The 22,016-nt window shown below is 51.4% G+C and overlaps 11 protein-coding genes across 11 annotated transcripts; 5 read left to right on the forward strand and 6 right to left on the reverse strand.

Annotated features, from left to right (window-relative positions):
• Nucleotides 1-373: 373 nt before the first annotated feature.
• On the forward strand, nt 374-1,292 carry ARB_06521 (short chain oxidoreductase (CsgA), putative; the record flags this gene model as incomplete). Its single annotated transcript, XM_003015350.1, has 4 exons — nt 374-681; nt 737-844; nt 898-1,054; nt 1,107-1,292. The coding sequence occupies 4 exons, from the start codon at nt 374-376 to the stop codon at nt 1,290-1,292; spliced, it is 759 nt and encodes a 252-aa protein (XP_003015396.1).
• A 332-nt stretch (nt 1,293-1,624) lies between these two features.
• On the reverse strand, nt 1,625-2,797 carry ARB_06522 (BTB/POZ domain protein; the record flags this gene model as incomplete). Its single annotated transcript, XM_003015351.1, has 3 exons — nt 1,625-1,843; nt 1,893-2,459; nt 2,525-2,797. 3 exons carry the CDS (start codon nt 2,795-2,797, stop codon nt 1,625-1,627), a joined length of 1,059 nt encoding a protein of 352 aa, XP_003015397.1.
• A 208-nt stretch (nt 2,798-3,005) lies between these two features.
• ARB_06523 (adenosine deaminase family protein) lies at nt 3,006-4,863 on the forward strand (the record flags this gene model as incomplete). Its single annotated transcript, XM_003015352.1, has 3 exons — nt 3,006-3,096; nt 3,214-4,092; nt 4,136-4,863. The coding sequence occupies 3 exons, from the start codon at nt 3,006-3,008 to the stop codon at nt 4,861-4,863; spliced, it is 1,698 nt and encodes a 565-aa protein (XP_003015398.1).
• A 118-nt stretch (nt 4,864-4,981) lies between these two features.
• On the reverse strand, nt 4,982-5,735 carry ARB_06524 (uncharacterized protein; the record flags this gene model as incomplete). Its single annotated transcript, XM_003015353.1, has 2 exons — nt 4,982-5,235; nt 5,327-5,735. 2 exons carry the CDS (start codon nt 5,733-5,735, stop codon nt 4,982-4,984), a joined length of 663 nt encoding a protein of 220 aa, XP_003015399.1.
• A 1,321-nt stretch (nt 5,736-7,056) lies between these two features.
• ARB_06525 (uncharacterized protein) lies at nt 7,057-7,620 on the forward strand (the record flags this gene model as incomplete). Its single annotated transcript, XM_003015354.1, has 1 exon — nt 7,057-7,620. One exon carries the CDS (start codon nt 7,057-7,059, stop codon nt 7,618-7,620), a length of 564 nt encoding a protein of 187 aa, XP_003015400.1.
• A 106-nt stretch (nt 7,621-7,726) lies between these two features.
• On the forward strand, nt 7,727-10,092 carry ARB_06526 (uncharacterized protein; the record flags this gene model as incomplete). The annotated part of the gene is made up of 4 exons (XM_003015355.1): nt 7,727-7,940; nt 7,996-8,070; nt 8,176-9,599; nt 9,655-10,092. The coding sequence occupies 4 exons, from the start codon at nt 7,727-7,729 to the stop codon at nt 10,090-10,092; spliced, it is 2,151 nt and encodes a 716-aa protein (XP_003015401.1).
• A 1,381-nt stretch (nt 10,093-11,473) lies between these two features.
• On the reverse strand, nt 11,474-12,307 carry ARB_06527 (uncharacterized protein; the record flags this gene model as incomplete). The annotated part of the gene is made up of 1 exon (XM_003015356.1): nt 11,474-12,307. One exon carries the CDS (start codon nt 12,305-12,307, stop codon nt 11,474-11,476), a length of 834 nt encoding a protein of 277 aa, XP_003015402.1.
• A 2,244-nt stretch (nt 12,308-14,551) lies between these two features.
• ARB_06528 (uncharacterized protein) lies at nt 14,552-16,729 on the reverse strand (the record flags this gene model as incomplete). The annotated part of the gene is made up of 2 exons (XM_003015357.1): nt 14,552-16,513; nt 16,574-16,729. The coding sequence occupies 2 exons, from the start codon at nt 16,727-16,729 to the stop codon at nt 14,552-14,554; spliced, it is 2,118 nt and encodes a 705-aa protein (XP_003015403.1).
• Nucleotides 16,730-17,346: 617 nt separating this feature from the next.
• On the forward strand, nt 17,347-19,579 carry ARB_06529 (VPS9 domain protein, putative; the record flags this gene model as incomplete). Its single annotated transcript, XM_003015358.1, has 2 exons — nt 17,347-17,714; nt 17,824-19,579. The coding sequence occupies 2 exons, from the start codon at nt 17,347-17,349 to the stop codon at nt 19,577-19,579; spliced, it is 2,124 nt and encodes a 707-aa protein (XP_003015404.1).
• Nucleotides 19,580-19,964: 385 nt separating this feature from the next.
• Nucleotides 19,965-20,333, reverse strand: ARB_06530 (uncharacterized protein; the record flags this gene model as incomplete). Its single annotated transcript, XM_003015359.1, has 1 exon — nt 19,965-20,333. One exon carries the CDS (start codon nt 20,331-20,333, stop codon nt 19,965-19,967), a length of 369 nt encoding a protein of 122 aa, XP_003015405.1.
• A 117-nt stretch (nt 20,334-20,450) lies between these two features.
• Nucleotides 20,451-21,170, reverse strand: ARB_06531 (uncharacterized protein; the record flags this gene model as incomplete). The annotated part of the gene is made up of 1 exon (XM_003015360.1): nt 20,451-21,170. The coding sequence occupies one exon, from the start codon at nt 21,168-21,170 to the stop codon at nt 20,451-20,453; it is 720 nt and encodes a 239-aa protein (XP_003015406.1).
• Between the last annotated feature and the right edge of the window lie 846 nt (nt 21,171-22,016).

Here is a 22,016-nt window from a genome sequence, read left to right on the forward strand (position 1 = left end):
GATACAAACTTCTACTCCAAGTATCACCAAATGAGACGAGCCTGCATCTTCTGCCGTGTCAACGACGAGGATCACTATGAATTCTGTGACTCTATATTACAAACTGGTCCAAAAACAGAGCGATATCCATTGCATGAACCTCGCCAGGGTTGTTGATTTCAAAGCAGGTCGAAGGATCCTTTGATATCCCCGAAGAAGTAACATCTAGATCTTGCTTCACCTTCAAAATGGCCACGGATATATAAAGCCAGGGAATCCCCTTGGTGTTCACAAGGAAATCAATAAGAAACACAAGTGAATACCCTTCAAAAATCATCTACCCGACGTTTCTCAAGTTACTTCCCCCGCTAGCAGGCTTGTCTTACATTACACCATGGCTTCCTACCTTATTACCGGCACCTCGCGCGGCATTGGCCTTACTCTAGTCAAAGATTTGGTTGCTAAGCCTGTCACCGAGGTGTCTATCATCTTCGCGGCCGCACGTACGGAGACTCCTGCTTTAAAGGAATTGATTGAGAAGTCCGCTGGCCGCATTGAGTTCGTCTCTATAGACGTCACATCCCCTGAGAAAGTAAAGGCTGCAGCGATCCAAGTTGAGAAGTCACTTGGAGGGAAAGGGCTGGACATTCTTATCAACAATGCTGGCGTATTGAATTTCATCCCTGATGGTATTGAGGCCATGTAAGTTGTTTGGAATATTCAATTCTTCTGGTTTGTAGCTGATGGACAGGTACAGGACCGATCTGAACGCAACATTCAATACCAATGTGACCAGCGTCCATCTTGTTACAAGTGCATTCCTCCCACTTTTGAGGAATGGTACCATGAAGAAAATCTTCACCATGTGAGTATATCTGCAAGACATCAATCTCTGAATAGAGTAGTAAGACCGTATAGGTCCACGACCATGGGATCCATTGGGATGGCAGCAAAATTCAAGGCTGCGCCTGCTCCGTCATATAAAATCTCCAAGGCAGCCCTTAACATGCTCACAGTGCAATACGCACTAGCCCTCGAGGATGAAGGTTTTACTGTCGTTGCAATTTCCCCGGGTGTAAGTAACCCAGAACAACCTTTCGTGCATCACACTCTAATAGGTATAACAGTGGGTGAAGACCGACTTGGGCGGTGAACAGGCTGATTTGACCGTAAGCCAAAGCTCCCCTGCCGTGTTGAAAATTGTGTCTACTGTCAACAAGGCAGACAACGGAAAGTTCCTCAATGTCTTAGTTCCTGGATGGGAGAACCATGCCGGTCCTGACAAGTATGATGGCACTCAGCCAGACTGGTAAATATTGCATATGTGGCAGGAGTGAACCCTTTTCCTATATATAGAGCTTGCCTAAATTAATGGCCAATATATCTGGTTCATCAACCTTCATCTCGTGATCATACGGTCGGAATCAATGACATGCTTGCCATCTTATGTACACTCAAGACCTCCGGCCGACTTCTTCGGGTATATAGCAGCCAACAACATTAGCATCGTTGTTTCTTGTATTGGAAGATTTTCCTCTTGACTTGGAGCGGTTGTAATCGATAGTAATCGTCCGTGGCTCGGGGGTTAATCATGGTCTGGACGGTCGCCCTAGATGACAACCAATAATGACCAGGTCCAGCAGTTCTATTTGTAGAGTTGAGGCTCTTCGGCTGGCAGGTGCCTAGACACCAACAAGGGTGTAACTATGTCATACATCTTGGCAAGAAAATACAAAAAGCTCTTTGGAAGAAATATTCCAGACCCAGATCCTATCACGATAAGCCGCTCGCTAGACGAATGGATTGTCCTCACATCAATTCCGCGTCCCGCATGTACCACAACGAAGTTTCCCGTTGTGGTACTCTATATTGAAGCCCGTGAGCGGACTGATACACCCTTTACAGGCCCTCACGTTCGTCTTGCCAAAGGATGTTGACGGTGAAGAAAAGATCTTCTGAGGTTCAGGCGCTTTCACGAGGCCCGAGTCCACAAGCTTGAACAAAATTGCTGATCCAAGACCGCCAAAGTTCTCTATTAGAGCAAGGAAGTCCTTATTAGCAGCAAACAACTGCAGATTCTTCGATATAACGTCTGCAAGGATGTCTCGCAGGGTGTGATCATGGGGAGGTGTGATTGTCATTATTTCTTCAATGTCTCTCAGAAACTCCGTGGAATCCCAATTGCTGTTGGCCCAGCGGGTGAACTTCTCTGCTGCGAGGCTTTGCAGGAGAGGGATCCTGAATTTGTCGGCGGCTACGTAAACCCGGACGTTATTTAAGCCAGCATCAGTCGTTTTAGTCCGCTTTTCGTCCTTCTTTGCATTTGAGCCATCGGTCGAGGAAGACGGCACAATTGCTTTGGAGTCCAAGGCCATTAAGTGACCGTTTTCATCGTACTCTTGTAGGTATAAAAATGACAAAACCCGTTCGATAGTCTCGAAGTCATCGTCAGGCAGCTCGACTGTTCTCGACTTGGCTTCCTTGTTATCACTTCAGCGCCGATCTTGATCCTGGGAGCTAGGGATATCGTTGGCAATCGACTAACCTTGAAGTCACTCTTGAAAGCCGCGCTGAAAAAGTCAGACTGCGTGCATACAACTGCGCGGTGGGCCTTGAAAGTGAAGCCATTGCAGACTATTTCCATGTCTGAGTAGCTTCCATCCCGAAAGAGGTCTTCCAATATCTGTTTGAAAGGAAATTCTGGCTTTGAAGAAGATGGCATAAGTGATGACGACCCTGCCTTAATCCTACTGCCGGCAGAGGAGCCTATGCCGGACATCGTCTTGGGCCGTAGTATGTGTCGTTCTTCCACTCGCATCTTTCAAAGATCAAACTTGTTGTGTTTCGCTCCCTTTAACTTATATAAAATTTGGAAGCTAAGATGATCCGCGTCGCGGCTATTTCCACAACGACCCACAGACATCCGCGCGGATACGAGGTGGTAGTCACAACTACAAGTTGCAGCCTCACGTCCGGAGGAGGCCGAACAACACTGACACCGCATCATATACGTATTGACTATCACCATGGAAGACAAAGGACCTGAAGCCGACGCGCTGGCATCTCACTTCGCCGCCCGAGACGCCCTGATATCCAAGGAACTCTCCCTCCGCAGCGGTAACTAGATAACTATTGCTCCCCTGGCCCGTAATCTCCCCGCTCACGCGCCACAGGGCATGAATATACCCATGAAGCAAAGCAGCAAAGACTGATAAAAACAATATATCCATACAGATACTGCCTTTCGCAATGCTCTGTCACCCGTCGCCAGCCAAGCATGTGCCATCGTCTCCCATATCCGAGAGGCAGAGCACGCTTCGATCTGGAAACATGATCCGTCCAATCCAGATAATGAAGAAGGCATCGAACTGTACCCAGGCATGATGTTCGGGCTAGCCAAGCGGAAGCTTGAATCCACGCATCTGTGGAGAATAGCCAAGCGGATGCCCAAGGGGGCGTTGTTGCATTGTCACTTGGGCGCCATGGTAGAGGTAGACTGGCTGTTTGAACAGATCCTTGCCGTCGAGGGGATGCATGTATGTGCCTCTGAGGCGTTGGATACAGAGGCTGCGAGGGCCAGGGCAGTCGTACTGTTCAAATATATCACTCCCAAGCCAGGTTCGAGCCATGTATCTATCTGGTCGTCTGAATACCAGCCAGATACGTACGTACCTGCCGCCGAAGCAGCTGATGCATTCCCGTCAACTGGCCGGCAGGGATTCGTGAACTGGCTTTACGACCGAAGTGTAATAAGCGAACGATCGTCTATCGAGCACCATCTGGGTGTGGACGAGGTATGGCGGAAGATGGCCGCTGCGTTTCCCACGCTGGGCTCGCTATTGGGGTATGAGCCTGTCTACCGGCTATTTCTTCGGAAGATGCTACAGAATCTGGCGGCGGACGGGGTGCGCTGGGTAGAGATACGTGATGTATTTGGCTCACCGTTTGCCAGGGAGGGGCAGGATGTGCCGGATACAGGGTTCAATTACCGTGTTGCCGTGATGGGGGAGGAGATTGAAGCGTTTAAAAAGACGGAGGAAGGCAAGAACTTCTGGGGTGGCCGACTCATATGGACTGCTCTACGATTTTTAGATGCCGATTCTATAGTTACCAGTAAGTCGATGGATGTGGAGAATGGTAGGATGTGAAGCTCTAGCTAACAAACGGGATCCAGGCATGAAGGACTGTCTAGAAGCGAAAAAGGCACACCCTCATCTGGTAGCTGGCTTCGACCTGGTCGGCCAAGAAGACCTGGGCCAAACGCTCGCGGCCTTAATGCCTCAAATCCTGTGGTTCCGGCAACAGTGCGTATCTCAGAACTTAAACATACCCTTTTTCTTCCATGCCGGTGAATGCCTGGGAGACGGTGACAGCACTGACCGCAACCTCTACGACGCGATCCTGCTCAACACCCGACGAATCGGTCATGCGTTCTCGCTCTTCAAACACCCGCACCTAATCGACATTGTCAAGCAGCGCCGCATCATGGTTGAGAGCTGTCCTATCTCCAACGAAGTGCTGCGGTTGACTGCCACTGTCCTAGCACATCCCTTGCCAGCCCTGTTGGCGCGCGGGGTATCTGCATCGCTGAGCAACGATGACCCTGCGCTGTTGGGACAGGGGACGTCAGGTATGTCTCATGATTTCTGGCAGGCGGTGCAGGCCTGGGAGAACCTGGGGCTGGCGGGACTGGGCTCGCTGGCAGAGAATAGTGTGCGGTATGCTGCTTTTGAAGATGAGGATGACGAGCAGTGGGTGGGGGGTATCGATAAAGGGTATGAGGGTGGTGGCGTCAAGGCAGAGAGGATGAAGCTGTGGCGACAAGAGTGGGAAGCCTTTTGCCAGTGGATTGTAGACGAGTACGGTGCGGAGTTTGCGAAGTAGACTTGCTTCTTCTTCTTCTTCCTATATCAACACAACTCGCCTATATGTCCATGTTCCATGCCGTTGTATGTACAATCTTATCACCACGTGATGATAGTGAAATGACGATAAGATAAGATCAAGCAGCTTCCTTGATCATCCCCCACGACTCGACCTTGCCATCCTCTTCCTTTCCTCCATACTCCGCCAGCGTCCAGGCTACGGGCTCCACGATCTCAAATCCATGTGCCTTGTAAAGCGGGAACCCTTCCGGCGAGGCCTCCAACCAGGTCGGCATGCCCAACTTCCTCGCCTCTTCAAGGCCATGCTTCACGAGCGCCCCGCCGATGCCTCGCCGCTGACAATCCGGATGCACCGCAAGCAGATTCAGCACTAGTTAACCAGTTATTAGCACAAAAAACGTCATATTTTTAACCCAAGGACCTCCTGGGCCTCTTTCGAGCAGGGGGTCTTCGAAGCGTACAAACATGTGGTTTCCCGCCCATCCTCCTCTTCCGGACACCATAAAGCCAATTGAAGAATGCCCTGCGAGCCGCATACCCTGACTCCGGTAGCCCTTCCTCGCCCGTCTCGACGTACTCGTTCGGCTTTTCGGGTCCGTCAAGCTGCTCAATCCAGTTCTCGTCTGTTCTGAAATTCCATAGCGCAATGCCGGCTATCTTGCCATCATCTGCCATGACTTTCCACCAGCGCGAGAAAGGGTGGTCCATCATCTGGGCGAATTTATCTGCTCGCGCATTGATGGCGGACGGTGCAGGCTCGCCGAACATGAGAAGCGTGAGTGGTTCGGGGCCGTAAGCTGCGCGTTCGAGACGGGCCATCTCAAGCGTGTCTGCTGGGGTGCAGGGGAGGATCTCGTGGGATGATGCCATTGTATCACGTAGGAGGTAGGAGGTAAGTATAGTATCTCTATCTGAGTGAGTCTATGGTAGGTATATCATCCAGTACTACTCCGTATCTCCTCCCTTTATATGCTTGAATATCCTCGTCACCCAACATCTAAGTATCGGCCTCTGCTCGTATACGAAGAAGTACCTGCTGGAATGCTCTTCCTGTCGGGCTCCCGTCTGAGTGCCCGCTGCTTAGTCATCATCCAACTCCTCGGAGCGGACTATCTTTCCACCGAGAACTTCCCGCGGGCGCCCAGGCCGCGCTTTGACCACTTCTGTAATTAGAACCGTTGAGCGGGGTTGCGCGACTTGTTGGGACAAAAGCACGACGAGTAAGAGTGCATTAAAGAGTGCATTAAAGAGTGCATTAAAAAGAGTAAATGATGAGAGTGAAAGCGGAGAGAAAGAGAGTAAAAGGAGAGAGGAGACAAAGGGATGCCTGTGAGAGCAAGGTGGAAGCCGAGGAGATGCCCCAAGCTGTGACAGCCCGCAGTCTGAGGTCTGAGGCCAGTGTCAGGCTCCCTTTTCCCCGTCCACGTCTGCAAGTCCACCTGTCAAGGGCGCGAGCTGCGACTTGTCCACTTACCGCCTTTTGGCTTTTGGGTGGAGGGCGAAGGTGCGCTGCATGACTAAGCAAGGAACCCGCCCGCCCTCTTCTCCGCCAGTGGACGCTCCATGGGCAGAAAGACGCGCTCTGACTGGTCAATGGCGGGCCCCTTCCCCTGTCTGACTCAGCACTGACTCAGCAGCCCCGCCGGGTAAACAAGGAGCTTTCGCCAGCGAGCAAAAGTGTTATTCATCCCTGACTCTGACACCGAGAGTGTTATTCTTAGTGTTAATGTTGATATCAGTCTGAAAGTCTGCTGCCTCTGGCTCTGCCGCGTCTGAGTCTTAGCTATCTCCATCTCTTACTTAAGACCCAACTGCCGCTGACTAGTCGACCCTAGCTTAGTGACTTGCTGGCCTTCTCCTGCTCTTCCGTGCTGTTTTCGCGCTGCTGGGCCACATGTGTGCTTGATAGGCCTGCTCTCTCTTGCTCTCTCCAACTCTCTTTGCCTCTATCGTCTCTTGCTCGTGCTCTCGTCGTTCTTAGCTTTCTCTCTCTCTCTCCTACTGCGCTGCTGCTGGATATACATAACCAACAGCTTCCCCTCCCCCTCCCCCCTTAATCTCTCTCTCTCTCTCTCCTTACTCTCTGCTCTGGCTGCTTGTTACTCTCTGCTCTCTGTATTTCCTACAGTCAATTGCTAGATAGTCCAAAAGAAAAAACAAGATATACCACCTCTCCCTCTCTCTCCCTGCCATGGCCACCACCTCCATCGCCTCGATGGGCGGCCTGCTCACCTCCCCCATCGTCCTCGGCGCCTCCCTCCTCGCCGTGCTCGTCCTCTACCTCGCCGTGACCGGCTCCTCTTCCTCGGCCGCTGGCAAGGACGGCAAGGTCCAGCAGGAGCCGGCTGGCTTCCTCGTCTACTGCCGCTTCATCTACGCCAACTTCATCAAGCCGTTCCATACCCCGTCCTCCGCCGGCGCCCCCTCGGGCCAGCAGCAGGCGCTCGAGAACTTCTACCAGACTCAGGTACTTCCACATCATCGTCATCACCACCGACGGCGAGACAACGGCGCCCCCGCACCTGACGGCGACGAGACTTATGATAGACTGGTGTTGACGCTGTGTGAACAGGCTTCCGTGTACGATGCGACTAGACGCCGTCTGCTCAGGGGCCGAGAGGACATGCTCGGCCTCCTCGCGGCGCAGCTGAGACTCAAGATGGCCTCCAAGGACCACAAACCCGTCTGGGTTGACGTACGTCTTCTTCTTCTCTTTCTCTATCTTTCTCTCTATTCATCTTTTCTATCCCGCTAACGTCTGTAGATTGGCGGCGGTACTGGGTGTGTACAAAAAAAAAGAGTCCAGAAATGCCGAAAAAAGTGTTATTATGCTTACATAAGCTAGGTACAACATCGAGGCGATGGCAGCGTTCGTCGACGTCGAGCAGTATTTCGAGCATGTCTACCTCGTTGACCTGTCTCCGTCGCTCTGCGAGGTCGCCAGACAGCGCTTTGCCCGTCTCGGATGGAAGAACGTCTCTGTCTTCTGCCAGGATGCGCGCGAGTTCCGTGTTCCTGGCCAGGAAGCAAAGGCCGATCTCATCACCATGAGCTACTCCCTGTCCATGATCCCAGGTAAAAACCCTTGCTGTCTCTCTATTCAGTTACGTGCTAACCAACGTTAAAACAGACTACTATTCGGTTGTTGACTCTCTGTCCTCCCTGTTGAGAAACGACGGCACCATCGGCGTGTGCGACTTTTACGGTGCGGCCCGAACCTTGCTGATAAGCTTATTTTTATTTTTATTATCTGATGGGCAGAACAGCTGACCTTTGACCTCTGCCTTTTTTTCTTTTCTTCGATGAACAGTCCAGAACATCGTCGACCTGGCTACTAGGAACTACACCGGCGGAGTCTCAAACCGCCACGTCAATTGGCTCGGCCGTGTCTTCTGGCGCGCTTGGTTCGACGTCGACCGTGTCAACCTCGAGGCTGCTCGCAGGGACTACCTCGAGTACCGCTTTGGAACCGTCATCTCTGCCAGTGAACGCAACTACCTACTCGGCGGTATTCCTTACTATATCTTCATCGGATGCCAGAAGGACCTCACTCTCAACGACAACGACGCCATCGCCCGTCTGGACGCCACCCTGACCGAGTCCCCATACCTCTCGCCAACCCACCACCGCTCAGAGCTCTCCAAGGCAGTCCAGCGCACCATCCCAGAAGTCCGATCCAAGGCATACGAGTCTGCTATTGTTAACCTGTCGTCCAACTTGCCCTTGCCATCTTTCTTCTACCAGCACCACCACTGGCGTATCTGCTACAACGAACTCCTCACCAAGCATACCCAGTTCAACAAGGAGTACATCTATGCCTTCACCTGGGAAGATCCCCGTGTCGACCACCGCCTGCTCAACATCACCTCCGACGACGTCATCTTGGCCATCACCAGCGCCGGAGACAACATCCTGGACTACCTCTGCGGACCCAATACCCCCCGCCGTATCCACGCCGTTGACCTCAACCCCAACCAGAACCATCTTCTCGAGCTCAAGGTCGCTTCCTTCACCGCTCTCTCCCACGACGACTTCTGGAAGATCTTCGGCGAGGGCAAACACGCTGGATTCCGTGACTTGCTCATCTCCCATCTCTCCCCACACCTCTCCTCCCAGGCATTCCAGTTCTGGCTCGACCATGCCTCCGTCTTCACCTCCTCCAGCCACGGCCTCTATGAGACCGGCGGGTCCAGACACGCCCTGAAGCTAGTCCGATACCTCTTCTCCATCTTCGGCCTCACCGGAGAAGTCAAGAAGATGTGTGCTGCCAAAACCATAGAGGAACAGCGTGCTCTCTGGCCACGCATCAGACAAGTCCTCCTCTCCAAGCCACTTAACTGGGCCATTGTTGGAACCGAATGGTTCGCATGGAAGGCCGCCGGTGTACCTGCCAATCAGCGAAACATGATCATAACAGACTACATGGAGCGTGAGAAGCTCGAAGGCGGTCTCAAGGCCGCAAAGGAGAAGGGTCTAGGTGGACAGGCTGTCTGGGAATACGTCGTCAACACTCTCGACCCGGTCGTCAGAGAGACCCTGCTCAGCGACGATAACTACTTCTACCTGCTCTGCTTGTCTGGACAGTTCTCAAAGAAGAGTCTGCCAACTTACCTTACCAAGAAGGCTCACACTAAGCTTTCTGCCCCAGGCGCCTTTGACGGCCTACGCATTCACACAGATGAGATCCAAGAGGTCATCTCCCGCATCACCCCGGGCACACTAACCATCGCAGTCGTAAGTTCAAGATATCTTGCTTTTCTCATTTTCCTTCTCCTCTAACATCTTCTAGGTAATGGACTCCATGGACTGGTTTGACCCATCCTCCCAGGCCGCAGCGACACAAGCAACGGCCTTCAACCACGCTCTCAAGACAGGCGGCCGCATCCTACTACGCTCCGCCAGTATCGAACCATGGTACATCGCCGTCTTTGAGAAGTGCGGCTTCACCACAAAGAGAGTCGGCGCTCGATTCCCCGGCACTTGTATCGATCGGTACGTCTCTACCTTCGCATTACTCCTCACACTTCGTCTTAGTCTTGTTTTTGCTAACGTTACCAGTGTAAACATGTACGCCTCCACATGGATATGTACCAAGACAACCGAACTTGCTCGGGAGCCATCAAAACAAATCACCGGCCGCTCCGATGCAAAGTCAACAGCCACCAAGCTTGAACGCAGCGTCAGCTCAACTAGTTCGAGCAGCGTATGCGAGGATCTGGAAATTTAAATCTCGGCCGTCACGGTCAGTATATAAAACACATGAACAAAAGGGGGCAGCAGAAGCAAAAAAACACGTAAGGAAGAGGAACAGAAAGAGAATCTCGAAAGTTGGACGATCAAGGTATCGTCAATGAATATACCTACGAAACATCTAACATACATCTAACATAACTTCTACATGCTATATATGTTCTGTACCTGATATCAAGTCAGGTCAAGTCATGTTTTCATGTCAATTTCCTTTACTCAATCAAATTAAACAGACAAGAAAGAAAAAAAAAATGACTCGAAAAAAAAAGAAAGAAAATAATTTTTTTCCTACTTATTTCAATATTTCTCTCTCTCTTGTTCTTCCTTATTTGGCAAATACCTGGTTGATTTGATTTTTGCTTTACTTTGGTTGATTTACTTCATTTACCTACCTTTGATACCATCGGATTCGCTTTTTCTATGGATGGGAAAACGGAAATGGGCAAGGCAAAAGGATCGATTAAAAGTTCGGGTGGTTCAGGATGTTAACGCTTTCTTATCACTTCTTTTCATCTTCCTCTTTCTCCTTTTCAGCTTCTATTCTACGCTCAAGCCTGTCGTTGATTATTGTCTTGCTTGGGACGGTGATTTGGCCGTTCTGCTTCCAACCCATTTACTTCCATGGGCCTCATGATTATTAGCAAGTTATTTTAACTACGATATTTTTGTTTTAACTATGACTACACCACATAAATAATGCAACGATGAGAAGTCGTGATGATAACGTTGGTTTTATTTTCTCCCTTCATTAGTAGATTACTTGAATAAAATAGATAAATAGATCGGGTACGGCCGTTGAAAAACTATAGCGGGTAAACGAGTGAAACAAGGGGTCTGTCTATACATTGCAAGGAAGTAGAGCGGCGACATATCCGTAACTAGAACCATCAATAGTAAGAAGCCCTCTGATAAACAGTAGCAACAGCAGCAGAAACAACAAGGCGGAACGCTATGAGATAGATGAAATGGCGAAACAGAACCGTGACCGTGACCGCGAGCAAAGAGCGAGGAGCGAAGATCGAACAGGAGTCAACGAACGGCAACGAAGGATGAGAAAGAGGAGAAACCTAACTAGCCGAGCCGAGAAGTACGCGAGGGGTAGCTTGATGGAGTAGGTTAATATAGAGGCCGTAAGTGTGATGTCTGAAGTTGAGACGGGAGGGATTAGGTGAAACGAGGAGCTATGTCGTTCAGGTGCAAAGAGGGCATAACCTGGATATTGATGACGGGCGGGAGAGCTGTCCGAAGAAGGAAGGTAAAGGAAAAGCAAGGCATAAAAGTCAGACAATAATAGCTGGGTAGCTGGATGGCTTTGTCTGGCTGAAGGGTACGCAGTTAAGGTTGATGAGGTTGGTCGGCTAAGTGTGCATCACGTTTCGAATTATGTTCATCAGGGCCTCGGGCTCTGGGCCACCAGGCGCTAGTCTCTTGTCGCCATATTCGTCGTAGGTCTCCGTGCCATCGGCAGAGGGCCCGACGGTAGCATATATTGGCTTCACGTCGGAGGTCGACCATACAGGCGTGGAGAAACATACATCCCGGCCGTAGATCGGGTGGCCAGGGTATTTCACAGAGCCGGGTATCGGTGGCCTTGCGCGTCGAATAATCACTACGAGCCCGTCAGACGAGCACGAGACGATGGCTTCAAGCTCTATGGGAGCAGGATGAGGGGAGAAAGGGGAGGTAGAGCATGAGGTCGAGGGTCGTTGGTTCGACAGCTGTGAGGGAGTGGGCGAACTGCTGCCGTAAGGTGTAGAAAGGGAATGCATTTCTGATCCTGGCCCTTGTCCGCAGCCTGACTGTGAGGGGTAGGTGTTGTAGTCGTAGGTGTTGGAGTTGGTTTCAGCGTTGGTATATCGTCTACGTCGTTCGGGAGGAGGATGGGAGTATGTATTGTAGTGGTCGGTAGGGTCTCGGAACCAGAAACGTAGATATGCTATTGAATCGTTTGCTTTGGCGCTCTCTAGACACTGTACAGCCTGGGGGAGACAGCATTCCTCGATGCAGTAGTAAAAGCTTGTCGAGATGAGAGAGGAAGGCGGTATGCCTAAGACGTTAACAATACTGGGGGTGGCGTATATGACGGCCGCAGAGCGGGTGAAACGATTCAAGAACAGCGCTGCGCGCGGCTCATGAGCAGCAAACGGCGATGAGCTGCTTGGGGCCGGCGAGGGCTTGAACTTGGTAGACATGCAGCTCAACATGTGGTAGCGAGGGTCGCGAGATGATGATGCAAACAATCGCCGCACAATAGGAGCATCAGCAGCCCGCACTACATTAGATGATTAGCATGTTCTCAGACATAGACAGAGGTATAGAGGGGCTTACTCTGGCTTCGCTTGCCACGATGGTAGACGCTGGTACTGGCAATCAGGACATCGCATACTATGGTAAAGACGCACTCGCATGCAACCCAGTGGCCATGCTTGTGCCTGACTCGAAAATAGTTCAACCCCGCGGCCTTATCATGTCTAACAGAGCGCGAATAGATCGTACGCGCCTGCGACAGCTCATCAGGGTGGAAGAACTCCCATATTGGCCTGTTGAGCACCTCTGGAGGAAGGTAGCCAAGGATATCTTCTATCGCACTAGAGACGTAGCGGGTGCGGGCATCAGGAGAGAGGTCTGTCACTTTTCGTTAGAACCATATCGTGAACAGCAGAGAGGAGGGGGGCTGGGGATGTTGGTTCAAGAGCTGCAAAGCTACAAACAATAAAAGGGGGGAAGGCAAAATAAGACTTAAGGAAATGATACAACTTGCCGTGGATAGTGATGAAGGTAAGTTCCATTTTTCGTCTCTTGCCGCGCGCTTCTCCCCTTCTTCTACCATGCCCCAGGAACAGGAGGAAAATAGGCACGCCCGTTGAAAGAGACCTGAGATAAGACAGTCCGTCACGGAGTTGACAAGAGTTATATCACAGTCTTTCTCGTTAACGTCTCACAAACAACGTCACACAGCGCATTGCCTCTCCTCAAGTGTGGCAGAGGAGAAGACGGCGGGCGGGAGCGTATTGGCCCGATCTGCACATCAAACGACTCTCGATACAGGCTTGACGCACTCTCGACTCGACTCGACGCTGGCCAGATCTGATCGTCGCCGCACCCGCTGGGGGATCCTACCTTTTTTTTTTGGTAACGAATGCGGAGAGAAGCACCAAAACTTGGACTGATTCGATTTTCAAGCTAGCCCAGCGCGAAGGTCGGGCATGATGTTCTTTAAGCAAGCCGTGCACCAGCTCTCCCCGGATTTAACAACTCCTATTTACTCCTGAGAAGTCGGAAAATAAGAGCTCGCCACTGTTCGTATCGGAGGAGACTCATCGCATTGCCCTGGTCGTCAGGATACTTCTCAGTGCAACGCGATCGTCCGTTTGCTAGTGGTTGTCGTCCAGAAGATCCGGGCCAGCTTCATCTCACCCGCAGACAGCGGGCAGGGCAGAAGGAAAAGAAAAGAAAAAGGGCAAAGGAACCTTGCCAGCTGTGCCGCTGCAACCCCCAGCCCTCTCTCTGTCTGGCTGGTCAAGACCTTCTGGGTTCATGAAAAAAAAAAAAGAATAGTCAAGCTCCTGTCTGCCGCCACCAAAAGTGACGGATGGACGTAAAACAAAAATATGGAGCAGAGGGCGGCGTTTCTGGGCTGAGAGGCTTTTGGACTCATTTCCTGTCTGGGAATTAGTGGCTGGTCGACCCCCGGCTCGGAAGTGGATGATTATTGACACTAGTAGCTTACAACCACATATATCGTTCTTTCAAGGTCGACAAAATATTTCATCACGCGGCGGGACGGACGAACGCCTGGTTGGCGAAGGAAGGGGAGAGCGAACCATGGCTGACGTCTGCTGTTGTGTGTGGTTCGTATGTCCCTCCGTTGTTCGAATCATGGCACGCTTGAGTTATCGTCCAGCATGGGAGGACTGAGTAAGGATCCATGTTTCAAAAAAGGGGCCCTGTTGTCCGCAACAACCCCATGCTCGCTGCAATGGGCCACCAGCTTGTCGTCACGATGGTTTCCTTGGTGTTTGGAGAGTCTCGTAAAAAGCTGTTGTTCTTGCAAAACGGAGCTGGAGCAGGGAAGGAAGTGGTGGAAAAGATGTCTAGTAATATAAATAATATATTCCTAAAATCGCTTGCCTTGTGATACCCTTATCAATGCCGAAATCAACCAATTATAGCCATACAAAACAAAATCTAAAACGATAGCAGGCAGCCAAATAACACCAGACTAGATACCAATTTCTCTCAATACTGCCCCGGGTAAAGATGGCAACAGGTAATACATGCCAAGGAGTCAGTCAAAGCCGGAACAAATTATCATAAACTCATTCTTCAGGGTTGTTTGGAGATAGAAGTAAATTGCAATAGAGATGGCAAACTATTGCCCACAGCCAAAAAAATAAAACTAAAAAATCAACATTTCAGACCGAGGTACCCACGTTTTAACCAGTTGCTGTTGGCCTGATGTGTGGCATCAGCGTGGGAGTCGAGGTGCCGGCGGTCGGAGAAGTGCTGATGTCATTGCAGCCCCATAGGATGCCAGGAGTTTTGCAAGTAGGTGTAGTGCTGGAGGTTGCGGAAGTTGATGCAGGAGTTGTAATCACATCATTACAACCCCATAAGATTCCAGGCGTCTTGCAGCTTGATGTGGTTCTGGCAGCTGCGGAAGTTGATGCAGGAGTTGTAATATCATTACAGCCCCATAAGACTCCTGGCGTTTTGCAGGTTGACGTACTTCCAGCTGCTGCGGAGGATGATGTAGTTGTGCTAGTAACGTCGTTACACCCCCATATGATTCCCGGTGTTTTGCAGGTAGTGGTAGTCGATGAGGAGAAGGATGAAGAGGAGGGGGGTGGGCTTGTCGACGTTGTTGTGGTCGATGTTGTTGTTGGGTCGTTACACCCGAACCACCCTGGCGTTTCACAAGTAGTAGTGGTAGCAGAGGTTGACTTTGGTGTAGTTGTGGGAGGGTTGGAAGTAGTTCCCGAGGTTGTCGTTATACTTGTCTCCGTGGTGCTTTTATCTTTGCACCAGAACCATCCTGGCGTCTTACATGTAGACGTGCTACTAGTCGAGGTGGAAGACGTCGAAGTGGAGGGGTGATTAGTCTGGCTAGTGGTATCATCAAGGCACCCCCACCAGCCAGGAGTCTTGCATGTTTCGGTCCTTGTGGCGGTTGGGGTAGTGCTTGTCGTTTTTGTCGTGGTGTGTTCGCTGCCATTGCTCCGGAAGAACTTCCAGTTAGGACAGTCGACACATGCTTTATCCGGCTGGCATGACGGGACAGTCTTGTACTTTTTAAGTACATCATTGATCACATTGACAATTCGATGGGTGCCGATAGCAACACGCCAGCCTAAATCTTGGACTGTATCGTATACACATCTTTTGCCGGTGAAACATACAGACTCCATTGCATAACCGCCTAGCGTGCAGATTGACGTTGCGCCGTTGCAGCTCCCCATGTAGACGGGATCGGCAGTGTGACCAAAGTGGAAAGCGCCCGAGTAGTCAGCATCTGGCGTATGTGGATCGCCTCCTGGAGGCACGGGAATACCCAAGCGTGAAATGGGGAGTGCCTCAGGGACGGCCTCGAATGTTACAGCAGGAAGTCCGTATGTTCTTCCGAGCATACTGGAAACTGCACCGCCAAGTGAATGGCCCGTTATCCAAACATTCGACGTTGGATAAAGCTCAGTCACATTTGCAAAGAGGTCTAGAGCCGCCCTGTAGTACCGATTTTCGGACCTAAGTGACGAGGCTACGCAGGTGATGTTACACGTATAAGTTGTCGTATAACAGTCACAAACCTGTCGCCAGAAGTACTGTCCACCTTGCCCGCAGCAGCAGCTGAAGAAGAGATTGTCGTTGATTTTGTCATTGGTTGTAGTCTCTTCGCCATCGAAGAGAGCGGCAGATGTCCCCTTCAGGGCGATGATGATGGTCGTGTTACCCTTATCGGCGTAAATATGGCCCCGGAGGCCATCGTTTTCCCACCCGAACCTATTAGAGTGTTTCCAAGGGGTATGTTCCAGGCTTAGCCATTGTGAAGTTCCAGGTTTTTGAATATAGGCGTTGGCAGTCATCTTTGCCAGACTAAGAATAGTCTGCCTATCAGTTATATCGGGGCCGGAAACATCGTCTATCGTCCATTCCGGCGGAGGTATAAAGCTAGCGAGGCCTGGGTTTCGAGCCGCCTGAAGCCTACCTTCCACAACTTCCGGTCGTCGATCGGTAAGTCGTTGAATCTTCACCGGCTGTCCCGAGGCCTCGAAGGTCTTTGGCAGCTCAACCTTCTGGCCATCCTCTGACTCCATCCATAGATCTGCATCGGGCTCGACATCGAGGCGTTTATGTAGCGTAGGGTCCTCATAGGTGCCGTGATGGAATACATGCCGAAGTGACTACTCCGGGTGTTAGTGCTTGTCGTCATCATCGCCCCCGGGATCAAGGGAGTCACCTACAAACTGATGAGTAGTTCGGAGAGACTGGGGCTCTTCTCCAGCCTCCTCGGACGGCACAAGAGCTATCTGATCTGCCCCATACCGATCTTGAGGAGAAGCCGATGCGTACGACGACGAAACGGCGAGTAGTGATAGTAGGATGTTGGTCGGCAACATCGTGGTCGATAGCAGGTTCAACTAGACCTCTTTATCACGAGTCCAACATCATGCAGCTAAAAACGGTCGATGGCTATAGGTATCTGCTACCCATAATACTGACAGATATATATGGCGTCTAAGAATATAATAACAAGCGCCTTCTGTGGAAGACCTTTGGCGTTGATGGATGGACAGCAGAAGAGGTCGTCGACGCCGGGATGGAGAGCGAGCCTGGAGTGACGCCAGAAGCCCCGAGAAAAGGCCCCCGGATTCTGACTAAGCGGCCCACATGACGTCACGGATTATCTTATCTCCGGCGACCCGCGCGGCTAGGATGAACCTTGTTCGGATGGTTGATATATCAAGCTGCAAGGCAGGGACGGGACCAGCTGGACGTCTGTCTAGCTCGCAGGGACAGGGACGAAAAAGAAAAGGGGACGACGGGCTGGCACTGACGTCGATTTTAATGTGGACGGCGAAGGGGAACCGCCGGAGAGTGTTGTACAGCGTCAAGAGAAATCCCGTGAAGGCCCTACTTGACGCCCAAGTGTAACACTGAACAAGAACGGGAGCATCCGTGTGAAGGGACGACAGGGGGAGCTAAGTCACATATCATCTGAATAACCCATGGTTTGATGCCTGATCCTCGGAGGCAGGAGGGAGCAGAGATGTCAGAAAAGAAAGATCACGCTTCCTCGTCTCAGATGCAGAAGCGTGGGGGTTCCAACTCGTTCAGCCGGCTTGAGAACAGCAGTCCTTTCTCTCGAATAGATTCGACAGCCGAGGGCGTGGGTGAAGCCATGCAGGTGGTCGCGGAGGATCCGTTGTCCTCACCTGGACACGGACTGGTGGAAGAGCCAGAAGATGTCTTTGAAAAGAAAGCTCCTGAGGGGTCTCAGGGGGAGGGTGAGGGTGCAGAACCAGCTGCCGGACAGCCGCCGCCTGCTGAGCTTCCCGAGCAATTCGCAGAGCTCCCGATAGAGCTGGTTAGCCTGACGGATAGGTAAGTGCACGCAAGATATTCTCTCCTCGTTTTTTTGAATGCCGGTACTAACTAATACTTTGCGTTTGAATGGCAGATTCATCGCTTCCCTCAGCGCGAAAACCTTCAGTACACCTCCATCGATAGATACACTCTCGGGTTTATTCCAGGACTTCTACGTCCGAGCTGGATCTCATATCTCAACGCATGTTTCTACCCTAGCGTCCCGGCTGCACCGTAACAGCTCTGCGTCCTCTCTTCAGTCACAGGCATCGAGATCTTCAAGACGTCCTACGAGTTCCCATGGCACGCAAAAGGATACACCTGAGCAACAAATGCTCACAGCTGAAGAAGTGGCAGAGAAGCGTAAGGCGCGGAAGTTGCTCCAGTTTAAACAGCATGCTCTTGAAGAGGCTGTTGAGCGGAGAGCATGCGAAACTATCTATGATAAGATCTGGCGGCACCGGAGCACGATAGACGATGTTCGAGACGAAAAGCTACGCTCGAAGACGGCTGCCTTGTTGGTGATGGGCATCGAACTGAAGGACCTTGGAGTAGACATATCCAAACAAGGTGCTGAAGAAACGGTTGATCCGAAGGAGTGTGTTGCAGCAGCACGTCAATGTTTGATACGGATGAACGACGAGAGATACCCTCTTGGAAAGCTCCAGCAGCTCGTAGCCGCTCACAAGGCAATCGTAGATGCGTTGACAAACATTCTCCCATCCTCATCATCTGCAGATGAGATTCTTCCTACCCTGATCTATACCCTTATCCTCTCGCCGCCGGAAGGGGTTAATATCATCAGCAACCTCAACTTCATCCAACGATTCAGGTCATCAAGTAAGATTGATGGTGAAACCGCATACTGTCTCACAAACCTGGAGGCTGCCATCGACTTCCTTGAGAACGTCGATTTGACCAACCTTCGTATGGAAGAAGGCAGGGCGCCTATTGACCAGCCCGACCTTAACCTGCTACACCCTGCACCCATGGATTCCAGCTCAGATGAGGCTCTTGAGAAGAGCCCGTCCACAGTTTCAAACACCACTAGCACTGCGCCGTCCGCACGGCCTACCCTACCCACCAACCCTTCTGCTCAGCAACGACTATCCGATCTCTTCCAGCCTCCAGCAAAGGCTCTCGGAGCAGCAAATGATATTGTGCGAAGTACCGCCGACCAGGGGCTAAAGAGCATAAGCAGCACGCTTGATAACAGCTTTGCATTCCTTTTCGGGAGGCTGAAGGAAGTCCAGATATCCCAGGGCGATAATGCACGACCTGGTACGCCCATTGTGCCCAAGACCCTCGACGATGCACGGAAACTAGTACAAGTGAAGGCCGGAACTGTTCAGTCCGACGAGGCCGTGAGTGAGGATGGGTCGAATATAGGCGATCGTACACCTACTCCAACTCCTTCCATTTCTTCCAGACAGCCACTTGATGATCGGCTGGCTGAGCTGGTCGGTGGGCGAAGACGACCAGGCACCACCAAACGGGATTCAAGCACCAATAGATCTGACACGAATGCATCAGATGACACTGCTGCGTCGTCTACCGCCACACCACCACCTACTATCCCGTCTAGTACCGGTAGCACAAACCAAGGGTTTGGCTCAGTCCGGGGATTCGGAACTTCGCTGAACCCCCTTAGCCATTTTCCCAGTATGATCCGTGGTTTGGCTCGGGCTCCTGACCCTGCTGCAGCGACGTCTAGCACTAGAGCCAAGTCGCCAGGCCCTTCCTCCGTGACCAAAGGAGCCCCTGGAATCCAGAAATTCCTGGATATGGGAGATGCCTCGGAGTTAAAGGTAGGGGACATCCCTGAACTGCTGGAAGATTACAAACGACTCGCGGCGATATTGAAAGCGCAGCAGAATAATTAAGCTCCTTTTTTACTGTTTCATCTATTTCTCATAGCCTGGTTGGATTGGATACTTTGTGGTGTTGATGTGTTTCGGAAACAAGAACTACGCTTTCTTGATTTTTGTATGTCTATGGGTTCGGTAGGGTGGTTGATATGTAGGGAGAATTATATTCCATATAACTTGTAAGACAGAGATCGTTTCATTACTATCGTCATTATGGTCGTAACTATCGTGTCCAAATTGTATCAACGGGTGGTTTATCTGGAGAGGTATTATTTCGGATTATATTTATCCTTCCAGATCCTGTAATCGCAGTCAGTATCTCTCTCAGTATATAAACCAAAGCTGGAGGATGTCATACCAAGAATTCCCCAGCGTCTTGTTCCCATTCTGTTCGGCCAGCCTATAATACTTGGCTGCAGTAAACTAGGTTCTCAGCATTAGCATCAACGTCTATCAAAACAGTATAGTACAGTACAGTGACACTGCGGCCTACCTTGTCTTTCTTCCCGCCAAACCCTTCGAGATAGCACCATCCGGCCTCGTTCATGGCATCTGTATCTCCCAGATTGGCAGCCGTTTCATAATACTGCCTAGCAGCAGCGGGATCCTTGGTCACACCCCATCCGTTGCGGTAGCAGTTTGCCAACTCATAGATAGCAAGCACCAATTCACCCTTTGCCGCGCCGCCTTTTACCATGCCGGCGCGAAGGGCTTCTTCTTCAATGGAGGCTGAATTCGACGCCGCGGCGCTAAGGTATTGGACTGCCATTTCGGCGTTGGGTTGACATCCCCATCCGTGTCTGATTAGGAGTCAGTTTAAGTCTAAGTAGATATTGCGTGGAGTACTGACCGTAAGGCCAGGCCGAAGAGAACTTGGCTCAAGGCGTTATTCTGTCCTTGGGGGTCTGCCAGCTTTCCAAAGATATGCGTTGACTTTTCTAGATCTGAAGGGGGTTGGGTTAGCAGTGCAATAGACATGCGCGCAGTAAGAGGTGATGTTGCTTACCCCCAGCTTCATGCAGCCGTATAGCTTCTTGTATAGTTTCCTACAGGCCGTCAGTTTGCGCTCTCCCAGCAAAGAAGTAAGAACAAAGTAGCAAGAAGAACGTACATCTCCCTCTGGATCGTTCACTTTGCCAACACTCGAGCTTCGCGATCTGTTGCCCTTCTGCACCCCCAGCGAGGCAGGGGAATGTGATCCGCCCTGCACCAGGATCGTCGCCCGCTTCTCCCACTGGGCCTCTCTCTCCTGCTCGTCCCCGGTATCCCCCACCTCAGGCAGGTTATCCGGTATATTGACGGACGAGGAGCTGCCGGACCTCGACCGACGGCCGATATGCAGTCGTGAGAAGCGGCTTTCCCGCGGCGAGTGGGAGTCCTGGCTGCTGCGCCCGCTGTCGATGGACCGGCGGAAGAAGCCAAAGGACTTGCGCGGGGATGTCCCGGGGCTTTCTACCGTCTGGAAGGGGGGTGCATCGATTGTCTCTTCGGTGTAGGTATCTGAGCGGATGATGCGAAACTCGGGCGCTTCGGAGGCCTGAGTCGGGGGGTGGTTCATGTCGGCGGCGTCCTTGTCGGACTTCTTGTGAAGCCGTAGCAGCGGCATGGATGGATGATTTTCCCAAGGTAGGCTGACGGAGTATCCGCGATGACGTCTGTATAGCCTGGTCTACACGCTGGTTATAAGTATAAAGGAGAAGAAGTCTGCGCTTTATCCGGGGAATCTTGGGGGGTTTAAAGAGGAAACGAGAAGACAAAACAGGAGCTCTAGCCGCTTCTTCATGGCGATAAGTGTTGTTTATATATGCTCCGTGAAGGATGGATGGTTTAGATTGCCCAGGGCGCGTAAGCCCCCCCCTAAGCCGCCGCAGCCCAAGCAACATCCAGCGCTGGAAACAGGCCAGGGCCAATTAGAATCAAACAGTCTACGGTGGAGACGAGGCGCAGGGACATTATCGGCCTTCATTATCATGGCTGGTTGTATTTTCTCCCCTGACACAGACAGACTCTATTATTTACTATCAGGAATCGGCATAGCTATGAGTCTCCAACGGGACAGCGGGAAGACTGGGTCTCTGGCCGATGGCTGGGAGTGCTATTCACTGCACGTCTAGTCCGGTTGTCGATGTGACGGTGGCTTGAAGCTCGCTGCGGTCGGTTATCAAATCGTAACTCAATAACTAGTAGCTTTGACAACTCGTTAACTTGAGTTAGCTAACTAGTTAACTGGTTATTGGCCCAGCGATTGAGTTCGCGGTTGATCTTCGTTTTTCCGACCCAGCTTCGACTTCAACCTGACTCCGTCCCCGGTTTGCTTGTCTCAACTGCAGCCGTCGATGCCCTGCTGTCTGTGCACTGTCGGTATAACTATATCGTCCACTGATGAGATGTTATCGGCGCGTAACTACCCTGTAAACCTCCAAATACCAACGTCAGCCATGTTGTTTCCAGG

Source organism: Trichophyton benhamiae (assembly GCF_000151125.1).
Source record: "Trichophyton benhamiae CBS 112371 chromosome Unknown contig01535.1, whole genome shotgun sequence".
NCBI lineage: Eukaryota > Fungi > Ascomycota > Eurotiomycetes > Onygenales > Arthrodermataceae > Trichophyton > Trichophyton benhamiae.